This window comes from Mesoplodon mirus (assembly GCF_964341445.2).
Source record: "Mesoplodon mirus genome assembly, chromosome: 5".
Taxonomy (NCBI): domain Eukaryota; kingdom Metazoa; phylum Chordata; class Mammalia; order Artiodactyla; family Ziphiidae; genus Mesoplodon; species Mesoplodon mirus.
The window spans coordinates 156,257,738-156,277,466 of NC_138980.1; the positions used below are offsets into that span (position 1 = coordinate 156,257,738).

A 19,729-nucleotide genomic window follows, 5' to 3' on the forward strand; every position below is an offset into this window, starting at 1 on the left:
TATGCTTGAGTTCCTTTCTTTTTGGTTTTGTGCATCAATTTTATGTTTTTGATTGGTGGTTACCCTGGAGTTCAAGTATATTGACCCATAATTATATCTACTTGCTTTAAACTGATAGTCATGTAAATGCAAACACATTCTAAAATATCTACAGTTTTTTACTCCACTCCCCAACATTTTACGATTTTGATGTCCTATTTTACATCTTTGTGTTTATCCTTTTGCTGTTCATTGTAGTTATAATTGCTTTTACAAAATTTTTAAATTTTTTTTTAAATCTGTATACTGGCTTTTTAAAATGATCTTCAATCCTTTGATATATTTGCTTTTTCTATTGTGTTTCCCCTTTCCCATAGATACTTGCTTCTTTTCTATTTAGAGAAGACCTTCCAATATTTCTTTTAGGGTAGGTTTAGTATTACTTAACTCTTTTAGTTTTTCCTTGTCTGAGGAATTCTTTCTCTCTCCTTTCTGGAGGCTTTTTGTCTTTTTTTTTTTTTTTTTTTTTTCATTCTACCTGGTTACGTGGAGATCTTTCTTGCAGCTTTGGTTGTATAGAAGATCTTCTGCCAGTTTCCAGTTGCTTTTCTGTGAGCATTGTTCCACATGTAGATGTATTTCTGATGTGTTTGTGGGGGGAATTAAGCTCCACATCCTCCTACTCCACCATCTTCATCTCCCTCCTTATTTCATTTTTAGTCACTAATGGGTCATAGGCACCTGTTGGGCACTGCAGCTTCTCGTGCCTTGGAATCAGATTGGATGTCACTACCCTCGTTTTCTGTTCCACATTGATATTCATACAGTAGTTGCTTTTTTTTTTCTTTTGGCTGCGTTGGGTCTTCATTGCTGTGTGCAGGCTTTCTTTAGCTGTGGTGAGTGGGGGCTACTCTTCGTTGCAGTGCGCGGGCTTCTCATTGCGGTGGTTTCTCTTGTTACAGAGCACGGGCTCGAGGCACATGGGCTTCAGTAGTTGTGGCTTGCAGGCTCTAGAGCACAGGCTCAGTAGTTGTGGTGCATGGGCTTAGTTGCTCCGTGGCATGCGGGACCTTCCCGGACCAGGGATCAAACCCGTGTCCCCTGCATTGGCAAGCGGATTCTTAACCACAGTGCCACCAGGGAAGTCCCACAATACTTGCTTTTTATCATGGCTGTGGAAAACCCAACCTCACAAAAATCTAAAGTCATTGAAGGGATTGTAGTACAGTCTTATGTTGTGAGTATGAACTATTTCATTCTTCATGTAGTATCTGAAAGATGTTGAGTTTCTCTGAGTTTACTCTCTTTAAATTTTTAAATCTCCTGAGATACCCCTTTGAGTTCACGGTGGTGCCCTGGGGCACCTTGGCACACAGTTTGGGAAATACCACTTTAAGTGATTTGCTCAGGGAAATACAGGTAGAAGGAGGCAGAGCCAGAATTTAAACTTTAATATTTTGACTCCAAGTCTTGCTGTTAAACCATTTTGAGGGCCTTTCCTATGACATCATGTTTCCCTTGCCACTCACATTTTCATTTGAATTCAAGGTCCAACAAGGAAAATATGACCCACTCGAAGTCTTTAAAACAGAGGAAATTTATTATGGAGAATTACGTTGATGATAGAAGAGATGAGAAGCCCAGGGGACAGTGAGGCAACTCAGATACGAGCAACCACAGGAAGCCAAGACCACTCCCATAGCTGCAGGATCGATGGGAAAGGTAGTGTTATAGGGGCCCAGAAGCTAAGGTTGGCAGCTGGACCCACAATGGAGATGCAGCCGCTGCCAGAGACATCTCAGGATGGAGAAAGAGAGGGGAGGAAGTATCCTGATTTCTTCCTTTCTCCGGCCCCCAGTCTTCCCACCAGTGCCTCTGATTGGACAAATCTACCTAGAAGCCAGAGAGCAAGGGAACCTGGGAAATGTAGTCCCTTATGGTATAGAGCATAGTATGAGGGGGAGGGAATGGATCTGAGCAAACAGGCGGTTGACTGGCATTACAAAATGTTGTGTATACACTTTATTCATTCTGTAATTCCTTTAGCACATGTTTATTGAGGACCTACTAGGTGCCAGGTATCATGCTAGATGCCATAATGAGCAAAACAGACCAGATCACTGCTCATAAGGGGATCAAAGACCAACATAGGTGAAGGAGAATAAACACGAACTATCTGAAGTGTGTTAAGTGCAATGAAGGAAACTATCACAGTGCTGTGAGGGAGCTAGTGATTTAGGGGAAGGGGCGACCTCCCACTGTTTGAAGTCTAGTTAATTGACTATATGTGTGTGTGTAGAAAGCTTGTGTTCAGGAGAGGACAGAATATTTATACCTAGAAAAAGTTTAGAAAAAAGATATCGACTCATTCATACTTAACATCTGGATTATAGGGCTTTATTGTCTCAAAGCTGTGTGTGATTGTGTGACATAGATTGTGTGTGTGTGTGTGTGTGTGTGTGTGTGTGAGAGAGAGAGAGAGAGAGAGAGAGAGAGAGAGAGAGAGGCAGAGAGAACAGTACAAAGGAAGACTCTTTTAGAAAAACATTCTAAGGAGCCAGAGGGCTCATAGCAGCTAATCTCCATCATGCTTTCCAGGCCCCACCCCCCTTCCTTCTCATCATAACTTGTGATCTTAGAGGCATGAAAGAATTTGAGCCCCTCCCCCAGCCTGACCATCTCCGTTGGCCGCTCAGCCGGGCTCCACCTCAAATCCAGCTGGGAGTGCAAACCCCAGGGCCACGCAAGAGGTGGTGGGCTTGCAGGCAGGTTCCTCACCCAGTGGCCATGGGCGACAGCAGTGGGCAGCCTGGCATCCACACCTACAAATCCCTTGCTGAGGAGGGCCCCTTCGGCTCTGTGGAGCCTCCCAAAAGACCCACAGGGAGCCTGGTCATGCACAGCATGGCCATGTTCGGCCGGGAGTTTTGCTATGCGGTGGAGGCGGCCTACGTGACCCCAGTCCTGCTCAGCGTGGGCCTGCCCAGGAGTCTCTACAGCATGGTGTGGCTCCTGAGCCCTATCCTGGGATTCCTGCTGCAGCCCGTGGTGGGACTGGCCAGCGACCACTGCCAGGCCCGGTGGGGACGGCGGAGACCCTACATCCTCACGCTGGGCGTCGTGATGCTCCTGGGCATGGCTATGTACCTTAACGGGGACGCTATCGTATCAGGTCAGTGGGCAGCACAAGGTGGGCAGGCCGGGAGAAGGGTCCTGTTATGCAGCTCGCTGAAAGGAGAATGCAGATTTCTTTATGCCACAGTCAGAAATCAGTTAAAACTGATTCTCTCTCCTAAGTTACATTGAGTTTCCACCTTTGAGTGACCCAAATTCTGTGGTTAGGCACCTTTACTTTTAGAAACATCAGGACACATTATTTTTCAATTGTGAGAATTTGAAAGTAGGATTATATTTTTACCTATTTTATTAAATTACATATTTTTACATGTTTATCAATTATGGGTTTTTTTTATGCCCATTATATCTTATTTAGTACTTTCTCAAATTAACCAGCTGCCAAATGGCTCCATAAATTTTTACAATAAATGTAACTTTGTGTCCAGATGAGAGTTAATTATGTTCACAGCTTTCTGTGGAGTCTTTTAATAGGTACAGGGCATCAGCCTGGTAGCTCAAGGGGACATTTTTGCACTGCAAATTGTGGACATAAACCTGATGGTGAGCACTTTTTCTAGCCGTTAATCAACAACCACCAATTAGTCAGTAATTGGTGGTAGTACATATTGCATTGAGAAAAGAACCATTAAACTTAAAAATAGCACACATTTTTGGAGCAATAACTCTCAGGCTAGCAGAATGGATGATAATGAGACAGGATAATCAGTTATTATTTGTATATATTTAAAAGAGGGCATAAATCTATAAATGTAGGGTATTTCAGGAAGAAATTACAAAAAACCTGAAAAGAATTGTTGCCAATAGGGAAGGAGTACTAAAGGGCTGGGGTGAGAGGGGGAGAGTAGGCTTATTTTTCACCGAGGTCAGCTCGGTGCTCTGTGACCACCTAGAGGGGTGGGATAGGGAGGGTGGAGGGAGACGCAAGAGGGAGGGGATATGGGGATGTATGTATATATATAGCTGATTCACTTTGTTATACAGCAGGAACTAACACAACACTGTAAAGCAGTTATGCTCCAATAAAGATGTTAAAAAAAAAACAGGTGCATACATTACATATTAGGTTTAAAAAATAAACTGAAAGCAAGGGAAATAGTTGTGAGTGAGTCAGTGAACTGTGGCATAGCCATAGGATGAATATTGTTTAGCTGTTAACACTGTGAAGTTGCCCTTCATCACCTGAAATGCTCATGTACGACAGGATTCCTTAGTCAGTGCTCCTCAAAGCAGAGTCCTCCAACCCAGGAGTCCCCAACCCCCGGGCCACGGAACCGGTCCTTGGGGCCAGCCTGCAGCATCAGCCTCAGTGGGGGGCTGTTAGAGGCCCCACCTCCCTCCTACTGATGAATCACAGGAGATTCACAGAAGGTGGAGCCCAACAATCTGTTTTAACAAGTCGTCCAAGTGGTGGTTAAGCACGCTGAAGTTTGAGAAGCACTGCATAAGGGCACAGGTGCACATCTTTCTACAGTAGTGCGTAAAGGGATGTCTGAAGGATGACAGATCTAGGGGCTGGGATCTAGAAGCATCTCCCCAGCTTTTCTATATGGTTGGAATGGTTTACAATCAACATGTATAATTTTTTAAACAGCTTTATTTAAAGAGATGATTCACATACCATAAAAGTCACCATCTAAAAGTGTACAACTCAGTGCTTTTTCATATGTTCTCAAGGTTGTATAACCATCATCACTATCTAATTACACAACATTTTCGTCCCCCTGACCAGAAAGAAAGCTGGTAACCGTTAGCAGTCACTCCCCATTTCCTTCTCCCTGACAGTCCTAGGCAAACTGCTCAGTCTACTTTCTATCTCTAGAGAGCTGCCTTTTCTGGACGTTCACTGCATCATTTTTAAAACTTGAAAAAATAATGGAGCTATTTCTTATTTGGAAAAGCAAAGCAAAATGAAAGTAAAGGGAAATAATTTGATGACAGGAAGTGTGGGTGGAAATAAAAATGCGGATCATTCTAAACCAGGATTTAGGAGACCAATGTTTGTTTCTCTTTTAGCTTTGATTGCTGACCCAAGGAGGAAGCTGATTTGGGCCATCAGCATCACCATGATAGGTGTGGTTCTCTTTGATTTTGCTGCTGACTTCATTGATGGGCCTATCAAAGCGTACTTATTTGATGTCTGCACCCATCGAGATAAGGAGAGGGGCCTCCACTACCATGCCCTCTTCACAGGTAGGGAATATTCCAGAAAGTCTATCCTTCAGCTCCCCAGATAGGGAGGCCCTTCCACTGAAGCCATCCAGTGTCTCAGCACTCAGACTTTTTCAATGAATGGATCCGTTGATGGACTGCTCCCATCACGCGGGCTCTGTCTTCCAGTGCATTTCTCTTGTGACCAGACTGTGGAGTTTTTGCAAAGGAAGTTTATACAAGGGCTTTCTGAAGAGCCATTTGTGGAGACCTTTACAACTAAAATGAAAAGAGGCCTTGTAGACTTGACTTTATTTTTTGTTTTGTTTTATTTTGTAATCAGTAATATGTAGCATCAGCATTATTTAGGAGCTTGTTAAAAATGCAGCTTCTTGGGCCCCTCCTTCAGTTATTTTGATTCAGTAGGTTTGAGGATGAGGCCCAGAAATTTGCATCTTTAATGACTACCCCAGATGATTCTGTGGCAAGTATCCCAAGAATCACATTTAAAAACAAAGATAGAAACAAACCAAGCAAATAAAAAGCCCCAAGTCTTAGAGGTTTCTTAGTTGTCTAAAGAGTTGGCATTTCCTCAACCTCCTGGTTTGGAAAAGGCCATGCCAGGAGGACACGGGGGGCTCTCTCCATTTCTTGGGGCCATTGCCGACTTCCTTTGGTTGCTGTCGGGTCCTTCATTTAGAGCAATGCTACTGATGTTCAGCATGAATTTATAGAGCTCCAGTTAGGACTTGTCTAGGACTGGGGTGTCATACACAAGATGACAGCATGATCCTGGCCTGGGAGCATTTCTGTGTCTACTCGTGGGGACTCTATTTGATTGTCTTCATTGCCCAGCCAATATATTTTATGTTTTGACATATTCTGTGTCCTCCCATGGCCAGGTAGGTCCCATGAGAAGCAAAATCTTGAGTTTTGTCCAGTTTGTGTCTCCGCAGCCCAGAGCGGCACCTTCACGGAAGCCGTTGGCTCAGTAATTTGTTGATAGAGCAAATATTTGGTTGGTGAGCCCTGGAAGGATGGGGCTGCCCAGCAGAGGGTATTTCCTCTGTGCTCCAGGGCAGACAGAGAGCAAAAGTCCACCCTGTCTGTGGGGCCCCCGAGCCCCCTGTCTACAGCTAGAAGGTCCCAGAATAGAGATTCAAACTGCATCTTCCTAACTGAAATCCCACAGTTCCTGCTGCTTTATCATAATCTGCAAATTAATTACAACAACATCATGGGAGACTTCTTGGCTTTTGAACCTGACACATTCAGAATCTTATTGCTCTAAGTACTTTGGGCAATATGGCCACTCCTTCCCGGCTTACATCAGTGTTAGTCTTGGCCAAACAACCTCTGCTTTGCTGTCTCTGTGTTAGAAGACTGAGCCCTGTATTTTGGGAACTTTTCCAAGTTTAACGCATGGTAGTATTTCTATTGAGTTCAATAAAATGTCTTGAAGTTTTCTACTGATATTAGCGTATAGTGGTCTCAGCAAACGTGACCTGGGTTTAGGCTTTCACTGTATCTTTCGTACTTATCCTTTAACTGATTTTCCAGTCTCTAATTTCTTCCTATTCCAACTGAAACAACACGTAGCTTCCAGCTTCATATTCCTAAAAGACAACTATGACCAGGGCACTTTCCTGTTCAATGACCTGCCGTGGGTCCTGTTGACAAATTATGAATTAATTGACAGTCAATCTAAGAAAGAAATAGAGAATTTTAGTCAAGCCAACCTGAAGATTATAAACCATGAGACAGTCTCTCAGAGAGCTCTAAAACTGTTCCTCCCATTAGAGGTCAAAACACAGTTAGATTTGAGACAAAGGATTATACATCAAATGACATATTGACAGTTTACATAGTCCAGATCTGCACATACAAGGTGAGTAGTGGGTCATCGGGACCACTTACAGGATTAAGAAAGGAATGTTATTTCCTAAGGGGTTACCTTGCTGGTGCCAGGAGAAAATTGCTCCTTATCGAGCAAGTATTCCTGTGTCTTATACAGTGGTCTGGTTAATGTATAATACAGATGCACAATGCACACTAAAGGGGAGGATGGAGGTGCAAACGGGCAGAGAGAACATTTTATGTTTAAATTTTTCTCGTCTTGCCATAAAATATGAATTTTATTTCATCACTCCCCATTTGTCTACTGAATCAAGATCAAATTCCTGGACAGGGTTCAAACTCCCCACAATCTGTTCCCACCCTGCCCTTCAAGCTTTGTTTCCCATTACTCCCACCACATCCTCTGTGCTCTGAGCAGTTTCCCAGCATGTTCCCAGGGGCAGAATTCAGGTCTGTTTTACTCACTGTATCCCTGTACCGCCACCACTGCTTGGCATATTGTAGGTGCTCAAAGTGAATATCAATGGAACAAACCAAGGAGACTGCCCTTTCCTTTCCAGCTTCTGGGGCTTTACTCACACTGAAATTCCCTTCCCCCTTTTCTCCCTGTGGAAATCAAAGCTGCTTAGAAACTTTCTTCTACCCACTTCCTAGAGAGAAGCCCCCTCAATTCTCTTCCAAATTGCAGGCAAACTTAATTTCTAATTTGGTCAGAGGCTCCACCCACAGCATAATCAAAGCACAAAAGTTCATCAGGTATCAATGAAATGGATAATTCCAGCAGGAAGAGACAGTGGAGGTTACAGCTGACCATACACATATCCTGAATTTTACTTCCCTTGTGGCCTATGTGGTCTGCTTGGGCTGCCATAACTGAATACCACAGACTGGGGGGCTTAAAGTACAGAAATTATGTTCTCACAGTTCTGGAGGCTGGAAGGCCAAGATCAAGGTGCCAGGAGGGTTGGTTTCTGGTGAGAGCTCTCTTCTTGGCTCGCTCCCGGCCATCTTCCCGCTGTGGTCTCACACGGCCTTTCCTCTGTGCACGCACTCCTGGTACCTCTTCTTCCTCTTTTCAGGACCCCAGTCCTATGGATTAATGCCCCACTCTTATGACCTCATTTAACCTTAATTATCTCCTTAAAGGCCCTATCTCCAAATATGGTCACTTTGGGGGTTAGGGCTTCAACATATGTCTTTTAATGAAGAAAGCAAAAGCTTTCCTAGAACCCCACAGACTTCTGCTTGTTTCTCATGGGGTCACATGAACACCCAGGGGCCTGGGAGGTTGGAAAAAAGAGAGGGTATTTTGGGGGGTGGGGAGCATATATCTGAATCAAATTGGGGTTCTGTTAGCCAGGAGGAAGGGGTAATTATTAATACTGAATAGGCCAAAACTAGTAGCTACCATAGAGAATACAAACACAATTGAGTATTAGCCTCATGAGAACAATTAAAGACCAAGACTGTTGTAAGAAAGTTACAGCCAGATCTTCCAAATCCCCCATCTCTTAGTGCATAATGAAGAGGTAATTACATTTTAAAGTTATACTCATATTCACAGTTTTACCTGATCACATTTATTATATTCACATTCTCTCCTGAATTATAACTCACTGTGGATTTATCCATCTCTTCTACAAGATTTGTAAACTACAAATTTGTAAAAACATGAAGATTCACCTGCAAACTCCCATGGCTTCCAACTCATTGCCTTGCCATTAGCAGACACTTAGAAGTGTTAGCTATTTAAAAAGAGACTCTAGGTTTTATAACCCTGCTTGTATTTCGGGCAGTTTTACAAATCGCAGTGATCAGATGAATATGCTCATTTAGTTACCTTGCTTTGTCTCTTGACCAACATGAACTCTGGACCTCAGTCAACTGTCTCTGGCTATAGGGGGGCCCCCGAGGGTGTGTGGATGGCTCAAAGCAAGTTCTTTCCTCTACTAGAAAAAAACAACTTAAAATACCTTCCTCCTATAAAACAGTAAGTCTCACCTTATTTAAAGTTTAGATTCTAAAGTCCCTGCTTAAGTGATAATCACAGAGCGTCCACATTATTTTTAAACACCTCTCAGATCATTTATAAAATACAGTATACCTTGTTTTATGTATATAGATCTGCATAGTGATGGATACAGGTAAATATATCTGCAGATTCCTTTCCACTTCTGGACATGGACTCGATTAACAGAATAGCAGATAGGACAACCCATATTATTTAAAATGTTCTTTTTATCTTTCTTGCTCTCCCTCTCTCCCTCTTTTAAAAGTGTGAATAGTTGAATTCAGTTGAATTAAACATGGATGTGTGACCCCACTGTGGTGTCCTTGCTCTGAATGGTAGACCAGATTAAAAAATGGAGAGAAAAATAATGAGCAGTGCATTATCACTTTGCTTAGTCTTTGCATACATGCCAGACCTCCCGAATTTACATGAACTTGGCAAAAAGATGTCTATAACATTCTGCTTGAAACAAGCATTTTATAATAAAGTCATGTTCAATTTTAGGGCCCATTTGGATTTTCATCATCAGCAAGGTATCATTTACCTGAGGAATCCAATCATTCGAGTAAATTGAAATTCTTTTAAATTTATTTCAGAGCTGTAGTCCAGGCCCAACAATTCCAAATGCTTTGTGAGTCAGTATCAAAGGGTTCACTGCCAAAATATTTTCCAGCATATTTCTGATTTTTTTTTTTTTTTAAGAAAAGACCCTACTGGCTTCCTACTGGAGGACATTTTAGTCCTCCAGCTTCTTCTCTTATGTTTAAGGGTAACTCTATCTGCCCTCCATCCCTGGCGAATGTGGTAGATATGCTGTGTTTAGTGGATCCACCCTCATCCCTTCACCCCATGCCTTCACCTTTGGGTGCCTCTGAGGCTGTGGAACCCACACTCACCAGAAGGAGATTCCTCCCTTGTGTCAGAATGCTTCTAACCAATCCTGTGTTGCTAGATTAACCCAAGGCCTTGCTCTCCTTAGCAGCGAGCTGCATCCCACCAGAGGAGGCTGGGACCAGACATGGTGGTAAAGGCCGTCCCAGGTCACATCCTGGCCCCTCCTCCTGCTGAGTCGCCGTAGTATTTCTGAACTTTTGTTTCTTCACAGCGGTGTGAATCTCTACACAATGCTAGTTATTAATATCCTGGCAAATGGTCCCAGGTCCAGAGCAAGGAACCATTTAAAAGGATTCAACACCAAATGTTTATATGTACTAGATTTCCTCCATTCCCGCCGAACCTGTGAAAGTTTTATTTGTATAAAATGACTCAGTGAGAAACTTGCCCCATGTACATCTTTGGAAGAAGAATGGGTAACTTCTTAGGCTCAGCCTCTTTTGATTTTTCTGTTTCTTTAATATTTCAAAGTATGCATTAAAATGCTAGTGAAACAAATGCTCAGATTAGAAATAATTAAGAACTAACAAAACGAGTCCTAAAAATAAATTTCAGATATGGGTCCCTTTGACCAAACCTATACACGTGGAAAGAAGCCACGTTTCACGTTAGAGTCAGTTTTAACTTCTCCTTTAGGACTCATTGCCGCATGAGTGGATTTCTTTCATCAACTGAGTTCCCTTTGAAGTTTCTGCCCCTGGTGAACTTTCATATCGCCTCACTCAGGCAGCTTGGAAAGGATGTGGCCAGAGCAGAAGCCAGGATACAGGAACTTCAGCTTTGAGGGTGATGTGAATAACTTAGGGCAAAACGGTTAATGTCTCCAAACTGCCATTTCTTTTCCCATTTCAGCACCTACCTCTCAAAGAATCTCAAAGGCAGGTTAGAGAAGGGAGCCCCTGAGGGCATTTTTCCCTGAGTGCGTTGTCTGCCAGAAATCTTTCCCCAGATGCCAGTTAGCCAGCTTGGTTTGCTTTCACTCTTTGTTACAATCTGGTCGCATAGCCCCTCCTCAGTGATGTGTTCCTGGTTACCTGATAATATATTATTTGTTCATTTGTTTGTTGTTTATTGTCTGCCTCTATAGCCAACATATAAGCTCTCTGACTCTCTGAAGACAGGAATACTATCTTTCCTGTTTGTTGCTGTATCACCAGTGCTTAGAATAGTTCTGGGAATATGCTGAAGAAATATTGATGAGACCAATATTCTATTTTAGCATCCTCATTTTACCTATGAGGAAGCTGTGTTGCCAAGAGGTAAGTGACTAACCCAAGGTCACAGAGCTGAGTAGCGGTAGACTAGACTAGGGGCAGAAGCCAACCAGCCAGCCAGCCAGCCAACCAAAGACCTGGGTCATGCTGTCGTTTGGATTCACCTCAAAGCTGAGCCCCCGGAGAAGGTCTGTATGCACATAGCTTATTGAGGAAAGGATTCCAGAGATTGAGAGTGAGAGAATGGGGGGAGTGGAACAGGCCAATACAGGAAGCATTACAGAGTTGCCCTTTGCTCTCAGTGGCTGCCTCTATCTCACCAGGACCCTCCAAGGAGCCTTATGAAGTGCATCTCAGAACTCTCCAGTTGGGAGGATCAAGTCGGGGAGATGAATGCATTGGCTCCGGTCTCCACCAGCCAAGGGTGCTCCCATGGGTTTTAACCTCCCTTGTGTGGGTGCTGCCCCACCTGAGTGTGGAGCAAAGAGGGCCAAGGCTAGCTTAGAACTGGTCATTGCAGTGGCTGCTGGAGAAAGGACTGGGATGGGGGTACCGAGAGGACCTGCCGTGTCCACAAGGGCTGCCTGATTCAGCTCATGACTTAGTCCTGAGCTTTTTCACTCTAGCGTAGGTGCTCCATGTTGTTTGGTCACCATTAGGAGGATTTAAAGCATTTTGTAAAGTGCTCAACAAGTTACCTTACAGTAAAATGAGCTGTTGCAACTCGGAACTAAAACATTAGTTCTGCAGACTTAAAGAAAACTCATGGAAGCCACAAATGGCTCCAGAATTGGGCCAATTAATGACTTGACTATTTCTAATGTTTAAGCAAGAACAGGAGTCAGATTTTACATGTCACGTCAGAAAATGAGAAGTTTCAAGAACCTTCTCTGAATTAGGGTAGCAGTAGTCATTCATAGACTCAAATCAAGAAACTTGCCTTTAGAAAATGTTGAGATAAGGTGAATGCTTTTATGGGAACCATTATTGCATTAGACATGTCAGCAGCTTTCACAGGAACACAAAATGCGTTCTCAGTGCTCTTACCCTCTGTAGCAAACACTCCCCCAGTTCTCTGCGTGCGTGTGTTTGATTCAGACGTATACGATTCTGGCATTGCTTTGCTGCAAATTATTTAGCCTACAGCATAACCGATGCTCAGTAATGGAAAATGTTGGGTGAATCTTCATGTCTGAACTGGGTGTGAATCCCAAACCCCAAACTTAATTTAATTGCGTCTGTGTTAAGCCCCATTGGCACAGGATGGAGAAAATTTAGTGTTAGTCCCTTTGGAATATTCTCCCACCCCTTTCCCCAAGGGTTGCATCTAAATTCTGAGAGCTTAGAGTAGAAAGGTTTCAGGGCAGGGAGGATCTGGGTTTTAGCATCACGTGTTCACACTGGCATTTACTGGGCTGTCCCTGGTCCCCCAGTGTCTCAGTGGTCAGGCTCAACTGGTCACAGTTGCATTCGCTCTCATCCTTGTCTGCAGGGCCCCTTCAGAACGCGGAGATTCTCAGGTCCCTCCACCCCCAATGCCATTCCGCTCTTCCCACGCCTGCCCATATGAGGGGAGCTCTGTGAGCTGCAAACTCTCCGTGCTCTGATTTCCTTGATTCTAAAATAGAGATAAAAATACAGTTGATCCTCCTTATTCATGGATTCTGTTTTTGTGAAGTCACTAAAATTTATTTTTGCCGTCAAAATCAATACTTGCAGCTTGTTTGAGATCATTGCAGGCATCTGCAGAGTGGAGGAGAAAAACTTTGAGTCGCCCCATGTGCTTGTTCCCGGCTGTGGTTGACCAAGGTGACACTCTGACTTCTTGTTTTGATTCTCACACGGTAAACAGATGTCCCTTTACTGGAATATTTAGTGCTCATTTTTTTCTTTGCACTTTTTTCACTATTTACAGCGGCCCTAAATGTGGTGCTGAAAGCACTGTCTTGGATTCATAAGTACAAGAACGTTGTGATGTGTCTTATGGAGAAATTATGTTTAATAAGTTTTGTTCAGGTGTGGGTTATAGGGCTGTTAGCCATGGGTTCCATGTTAATGAAACAACTGTATATTAAATAAGATATCTTTAAGCAGAAACACACGTAAAACTAGGTTATATGTTGATCAGTTGATGAAAATGAGACTAGAGGTTCACAGGAACTTAACACTGTATTTCCCCTCAGAGCAGTAGTTTACTATTCACAAATTCAGGGCTTGTGGAGACTTTCTAGAACGTAACTACTAATAAGAATCAGTGGTAGTACCTTCGTCAAAGGGTTGTTCTGAGGATTGTATGAGTCGTAAATGTCAAGCACCTAGAACAGAGCCTGACACACAAGTTCATCTATCTCCATCCACTGCATAGCCATTTCTTTCTTGAGGTCTTAGTGTCCCCCTGAGGTCTTTCCAGGAAATAAAGTATTGGTGCCTTCTGCTCTTGGATCCCCCAAGCTACCTGCAGGAGGTTCTGCTCCCCACCTCCCATCCTCCCACCCCAACTAAGCCCAAGGAGGAAGGAGCACAGCCACCACTGCCTTAGGCATTCGCCAATATAGGCACACCCATCATGAATGCCCTGCCTACCCTGGGAAGCCTTGTTTTTTTTTTTTTTTTTAATTTTTAAAAATTATTTTATTTTATTTTTGGTGGGGAAGAAATAGTGACTTTATTCAGAAGCCAGCAAACCAAGAAGATGGTTCCTAGAGAACCATCTTCATTTGGGGTAGAATTTGGGCTTCTTTTGTGCGAAGGGAAAAGGGGAAGTGGGAAGATTTGAGATTAGAGGGTGAAGGCAGATTGCAGACTTCCTGGAGCCACCTGGCCTTCAAGGAAGCATAGCATTTCTTGCTCTTCTGCTTGCTCAGCAGGCTGGATCACGAGGCTCCTACAAATCTCACAGCTCTTGCATTGTGTGTGTGTCTTTCACTTGACAGTTTAGTCCAGCAGCAATGCATTCAAGGATGGACCTGGAGCATTCCAGGTCAAACAAGCAGGTTGTCCTGACCCTGTGTCATCCACCACTGCTTCCCAGGGCCTGTCCCCAGGCTCACACCTGGGGCTACAGGGGGATCCCTTTGGGACCAGATGATGGGGAAGGAAGAATTCCCAGCCCGGTTCTCCATCGGTCAGCTCAGTGTGAGGGAGATGGCTGGCCGCAGATGGGGCCTGCACTCCAGCCCACTCAGGGGTGGCCCGAACACCAGGGTGAGGGCCAGAGCGGCAAGCAAGTTACTTTCGTTGGACCCTTGTCCCCAGAGGAGAAGCATGTACCTGGGTGTGGTTGCCAGTACTGCTCCTAGACCTCAGTTGCACCCCTCAGGAACTCGGAGCACTGACCCTGCACAGGAGTCCACATCATATGTCATCCCCAGTGATGGGAACACAGGCTTCGGTCTGCCAGTCACATCCCACGCCTTACCACCCCACTGGACCAAGCAGAGGGTGGGCACCTCTCCTGGCTCCAGTTAGCCCTCAGGTCAAAGGCCTCTATTAGGTGCTGTGTGGCTGTAGGTAGAATACATGGGTCCAGGACCCCAGGGCAGGACTGGGCAGCTCTGTCTCTTGTCGTTTCCTGGACCACTGGTGACTTCATGCTCTCCAGCCCTGCTGCTCTGGGCTCTGTGGGTTCAGAAGTTCTGTTTCCCAAAGCTTCCTTCAGGTGACACAAAAAGGTGCCGTTGGGCTTCCCTGGTGGCGCAGTGGTTGAGAGTCCGCCTGCTGATGCCGGGGACATGGGTTCATGCCCCGGTCCGGGAAGATCCCACATGCCGTGGAGTGGCTGGGCCCGTGAGCCATGGCCGCTGTGCCTGCGTGTCTGGAGCCTGTGCTCTGCAACGGGAGAGGCCACAACAGTGAGAGGCCCGCGTACCGCAAAAAAAAAAAAAAAAAAAAAGTGCCGTTGACCTAAGATCTCTGGATGCCCCTTTGTTTTTCATGCCTGGGTCACAGACAGGGCCTCTTGACTCTGGTCTGCAGGAGGAGGGAGGGCTGCTCCACATGGGGGAGCAAGGTCCTCTCTTGCCCAATTTTGATGGTAAATGGCCATGTGCAGCACTCTTGCCCCCAGACTGTCACGGTGACCAAGGCCTAGGTTTCTCGGAGAAGGGGCCACATCACACAGTAATCCACTGGGCCTAGCAGAGCTGGTAGCTGAGGCTGAGCAGAATGTAGGATGGATTCCAGCACGAGAAGCTCCCTGGGGTCCTGGAGGGGCTGCTCACAGAACCTCCTCCAAGAGGCCCACGTGAGCAGCTCAGTGGTTAGGCTGCGGTGGATGCCGTGATGCACATTCAGACCCACCATCATGAAGGAAGGACCCACTCTCACTCCTGGGCCTGTGCTGCCTCGGCTTCCTAGCGGAAGCCTTGTTCTTCAATCACATTTTCTACTGAATCTACCATCTATGCCTTTGGAGCCTAAGGGCCTTTGAAACTCAGAAGCAAGGAGACACATTCTTGTTTCTCTGCTTTCTACTTTCATGTCCTTCCCCCAAGCAATGAGGCATCCTGGCTTAGCTTGAATGTGAAGGAAGGGCCCAGGGAGATACCGGGGTAGTTGTGGGTGGACGGAAACCATTGTCAGTACTTTAAATATATTATCTCACATCTCTTAAGAGATGAGTTGCCTTGTAAATCTAAAGGAGTGTCAGGTCGGCTTGTGTCTTCTCCCTTTTTGATTGATTTTCCTTGTACACTCAGCCTCCAGGAGGGCAGGTCATGTCTGTGTTGTTCATTGCTGTATCTTCAGTGCCCAGCACAGTTCTTGGTGAGAGTAGTGCTCCGTCAATTTCTATTGATAAACAAATGGGGTCAAGGTCTCTCTTTCTCTCTCTCACACACACACTCATACACACCTAGTAACTGGTACTTGTGTTAGCTCTCTGGGATTTAGTGTGTATGTGTTTGGTGTAGGTACGGACCTAGTCTGACGCTTTCATTGCTATTTTCTGAGCACGTAGAAGAGAATCAGAACGACTCTCTCATGAGCCTGCTGGGAATGTGGAGGTCTTTTGTCTGTCGCCTTGCTGAGGTATGGAAGCTGGCAGCACACCGCTAGCTCTCTCACCTTGAGCTCTTTCTCCATCAGTGTGGAGGTTGTTCAGTCACACGCCTGAAGCAGGGAAGCAGTTTGAGGCACGTGGTATGTGCCGCGTTTGACTCAGACAGACTCTCTAGATTCCTTGGTCCTGAAACTCTCCCAGTTTCCTATTTTACCTATTAGAGTTGTGAACAAAAGAAAAAATAATACATATTTCTATACGCTTGGACTTCTTCCAGGAGGATCCATTGTTCAACCTGTATCATTAGTTATGAAATACAATATCTGTCTGCCGAGCCATTCACTCTCATGGGGTTGGCTCTGGTGTGAGTTTGACGTCACGGCCTGGCTCTGTGAAGGAGGAGCCTTCTTTATAAAGAAGGCTGGACCACTTGTGGACCCTTCCTCATAAAGACTGGCTATCTAACGTGGCAGCTGGATGCTCCAGCTTATGATTTGGCCAGTAGACTGGAGATTGACTCCAGGAGCCCCAGGGAGGCTGGTGTTGGCAGCAGAGATAAATGTAACCTGGATGTAAACGTGGGAGTTGATGCTAACCTCTGTTGCAGCTGCGACGACTAGGCTTTGTTTAGGAGACTATTTTGAAGATAAAATTCTTAGTTTAAGCAGAGGAAGTAAAAAGTAAAGCATTCAGTAAGTTCCTACAGCCCTCTGCTGGCCCTCATCATACCTGAAGGTGTGAATAGATAAAGTTAAATGTTTCCATACAGAGTTTTAATATGGTGCCTAGTCAAATAATATCCCCAATGGCCTACTGTTCCTTCAAGGCATGTTCTAACTTTTAGTTAAGTCTCACAGTAGCTTTGGGACAAACAAAATCATTTTGCTTATTTTTCCCCCCTTCCTCGAGAGAAGAGAGGATTGGAATACTTTCAGATACTTGTAGCATGTTTTACTTAACTGATTAGTGAGGGAACCGACAGGGAAGACATAAAGAACAGTTTCCCCAAGTTCTTGCAGGATAAATGTATATGTGTGTGTGTGTGTGTTTAGCAAAAGAAAAAAATACTAGGTTAGATACAAATCTGATTAACCTTCTAAAGGCAATATAACTATAACTCCTCTGTGATAGTTCTACTGGGTTACAAAAGCATGGTTACAAATCATAGAAACCTATTAATATCTGCAAATATCCTTAGTTTTACAGGACTGCACATCATTGTGCTTTATCAATTGTGGCTTGTTGGTCAAATATCCTATGACAATAAAGTCTCATTCCCAAGAATATCAGGTGAGGGTGGAGCAGGTTGCTTGCAAACTGCTCTATCACCTGAGTACTCAGAAAGTGCTATTTGGACTAGCAGCCGTGGTATCACTGGGGAGCGTGAAAGGAATGCAGAGCCTCAGCCTATACCTACATGTTTAAAATCAGAACCTGTGCTATAGATTGAGTGTTTGTGCCCCCCAGAATCCATGTGTTGAAAACCTCATGCCTAATGTGATGCTCTCAGGAGATGGGGCCTTTAGAAGGTGATTTGGTCATGAAGGCTCGTGAACGGAATTAGCGCCCTCATAAAAGTGGCCCAAGAACGTTCCCTTGCCACGTCTGCCAAGTGAGATTACAGTGAGAAGATGGCTGTCAGTGAGGAAGTGGGTCCTCACCAGACACCAAATCTGCTGGCACCTTGATCTTGGACTTCCCAGCCTCCAGAACTGTGAGAAAGACATGTCTGGTGTTTATAAGCCACCAAGTTTATGGTATATTTGTTATAGCAGCCCGAATGGACTAAGACAACCTGTATTTTAACGAAACATCTGCGTGATTCATGTGCACATTGAAGTCTCAGAAGTGTTGCTTTATAATGATATTTTTAAAGATCAGGCTCTTAAACAGTTCTCTTTCCGGGTTTGAGATACGTATTTTTTCCACCATACTTGCTACAGGCCACACTAGGTCAGTGGTTAGCCCAGGCCTCAGCCCTCAGCATGAGCCCCCGATTCGAGTCACTGGGCCTAGAATGACACGGTCCTTTCGGCCAGCTCCAGGCAGATCGTCACCCTCTGTGCAGCAGTCAGCTTCTCCTGCTTCTGGGTGAGGCCTTGGGATTAGGGTTCTGTAGGAAGTCAACAGGGCACTTGGTTTGGGACCTCGTTCTGGTACTATATGTGCTGGTGCTTTACACGCATTATCATGTTAACCCGCACAAGACTCATACAAGGAGGCATCACTGTCCTCAGAGAAGTGCCCAAGGTCACATGATTAGAAAACACACAGGTGAGAATTGAAATCAGCGTAATTACAAACCCTTCCTTCTATGTGGTCTCCTGTCACCTACCCACTGTAGCCTGCGGTCTTCTTATCTAATTCAACTAGACGAACTACACCCATCCTTCCACCTCTAAAATCTTTGGATTCCTTGATATATTGAACTCTTATGAGCTTCACTGCTAATTAAGAGGAATTCTGTAATAATAAATAAACTCTTCAGAGCGCCTCTCTACCGTTTGAGTACCCAGCCCACAGTTCTCACATCATTTATTACAGTTTTTTTTAAAGCAGCTGTTTACTTATCTGCTTCTTCTGCCTGTAACTATCTTCTGAGGAGGAGGCGATTGGGCTGCTGTGGCTTATTTATGTTTATACCTCAGAAGTTAGTAGCGTTTTTATATATATATTTAGTACTCAATAAATATTTATTGAAGTACACAACACTAGTGGATGCAAAACTAGACTAGGAAACCCTTCAATTGTAGGACTCAAGTGTTCGAGTCAATATTTAATATAAATCCATTATGTTTATATCCACATATTTGTATTCATAAAATAAAGCCACCATTCTGTTGCACAGTGGAGGATTTATTTCACACAACAGTTCTTTCAAATGGGCAGGGGTCTTCTGTTCTATGTTTTCTCTGCTCAGTGGAACAATAAGTTTGAGAGAAAGAGGCATACGTGATAGGAGAACTTAATGGCAGTATGACAACCACTGATCTAGTTACGAATGATAGTTTTGAAAACGGAATGTGTAAGCTTTTCATAGGGTTAATTAAGATCAGGGGTTCTGGGCTTCCCTGGTGGCGCACTGGTTGAGAGTCCGCCTGCCGATGCAGGGGATACGGGTTCGTGGCCCGGTCCGGGAAGATCCCACATGGCTCACGGGCCCAGCCGCTGAGCCTGGGCGTCCGGAGCCTGTGCTCCGCAACGGGAGGGGCCACAGCAGTGAGAGGCCTGCGTACCGCAAAAAAAAAAAAAAGATCAGGGGTACTCAGCTGGGGCCCATTTAGCCGCATGAGGGACATTGGGCAATGTCAGTAGACATTTGTGGTCGTCAAAACCAGTGGAGAAGTCGTACTGGCATCTAGTGGGAGAGGCCAGACATGTTGCGAAATATCCTACAATGCACAGAACAGCCTCCAAGAAAGAATTATCCAACCCCAAATGTCAGTCGTGCTGAGATTGAGAAACCCTGGTTTAGATAGACCCTCAAAT

At 44.7% G+C, this 19,729-nt stretch overlaps 1 protein-coding gene across 2 annotated transcripts in view; it reads left to right on the forward strand.

The window, feature by feature from the left end:
* Window positions 1-2,439: 2,439 nt before the first annotated feature.
* SLC45A2 (solute carrier family 45 member 2) overlaps window positions 2,440-19,729 on the forward strand; it is a 33,064-nt gene continuing 15,774 nt past the window's right edge. For both annotated transcript variants that reach the window (XM_082621028.1, XM_082621029.1), the window contains exons 1-2: window positions 2,440-3,151; window positions 5,131-5,307. In XM_082621028.1, coding sequence (XP_082477154.1) covers window positions 2,623-3,151; window positions 5,131-5,307 — 706 coding nt within the window. In that variant the 5' untranslated portion in view covers window positions 2,440-2,622. The remainder of the gene's footprint in view (window positions 3,152-5,130; window positions 5,308-19,729) is intronic.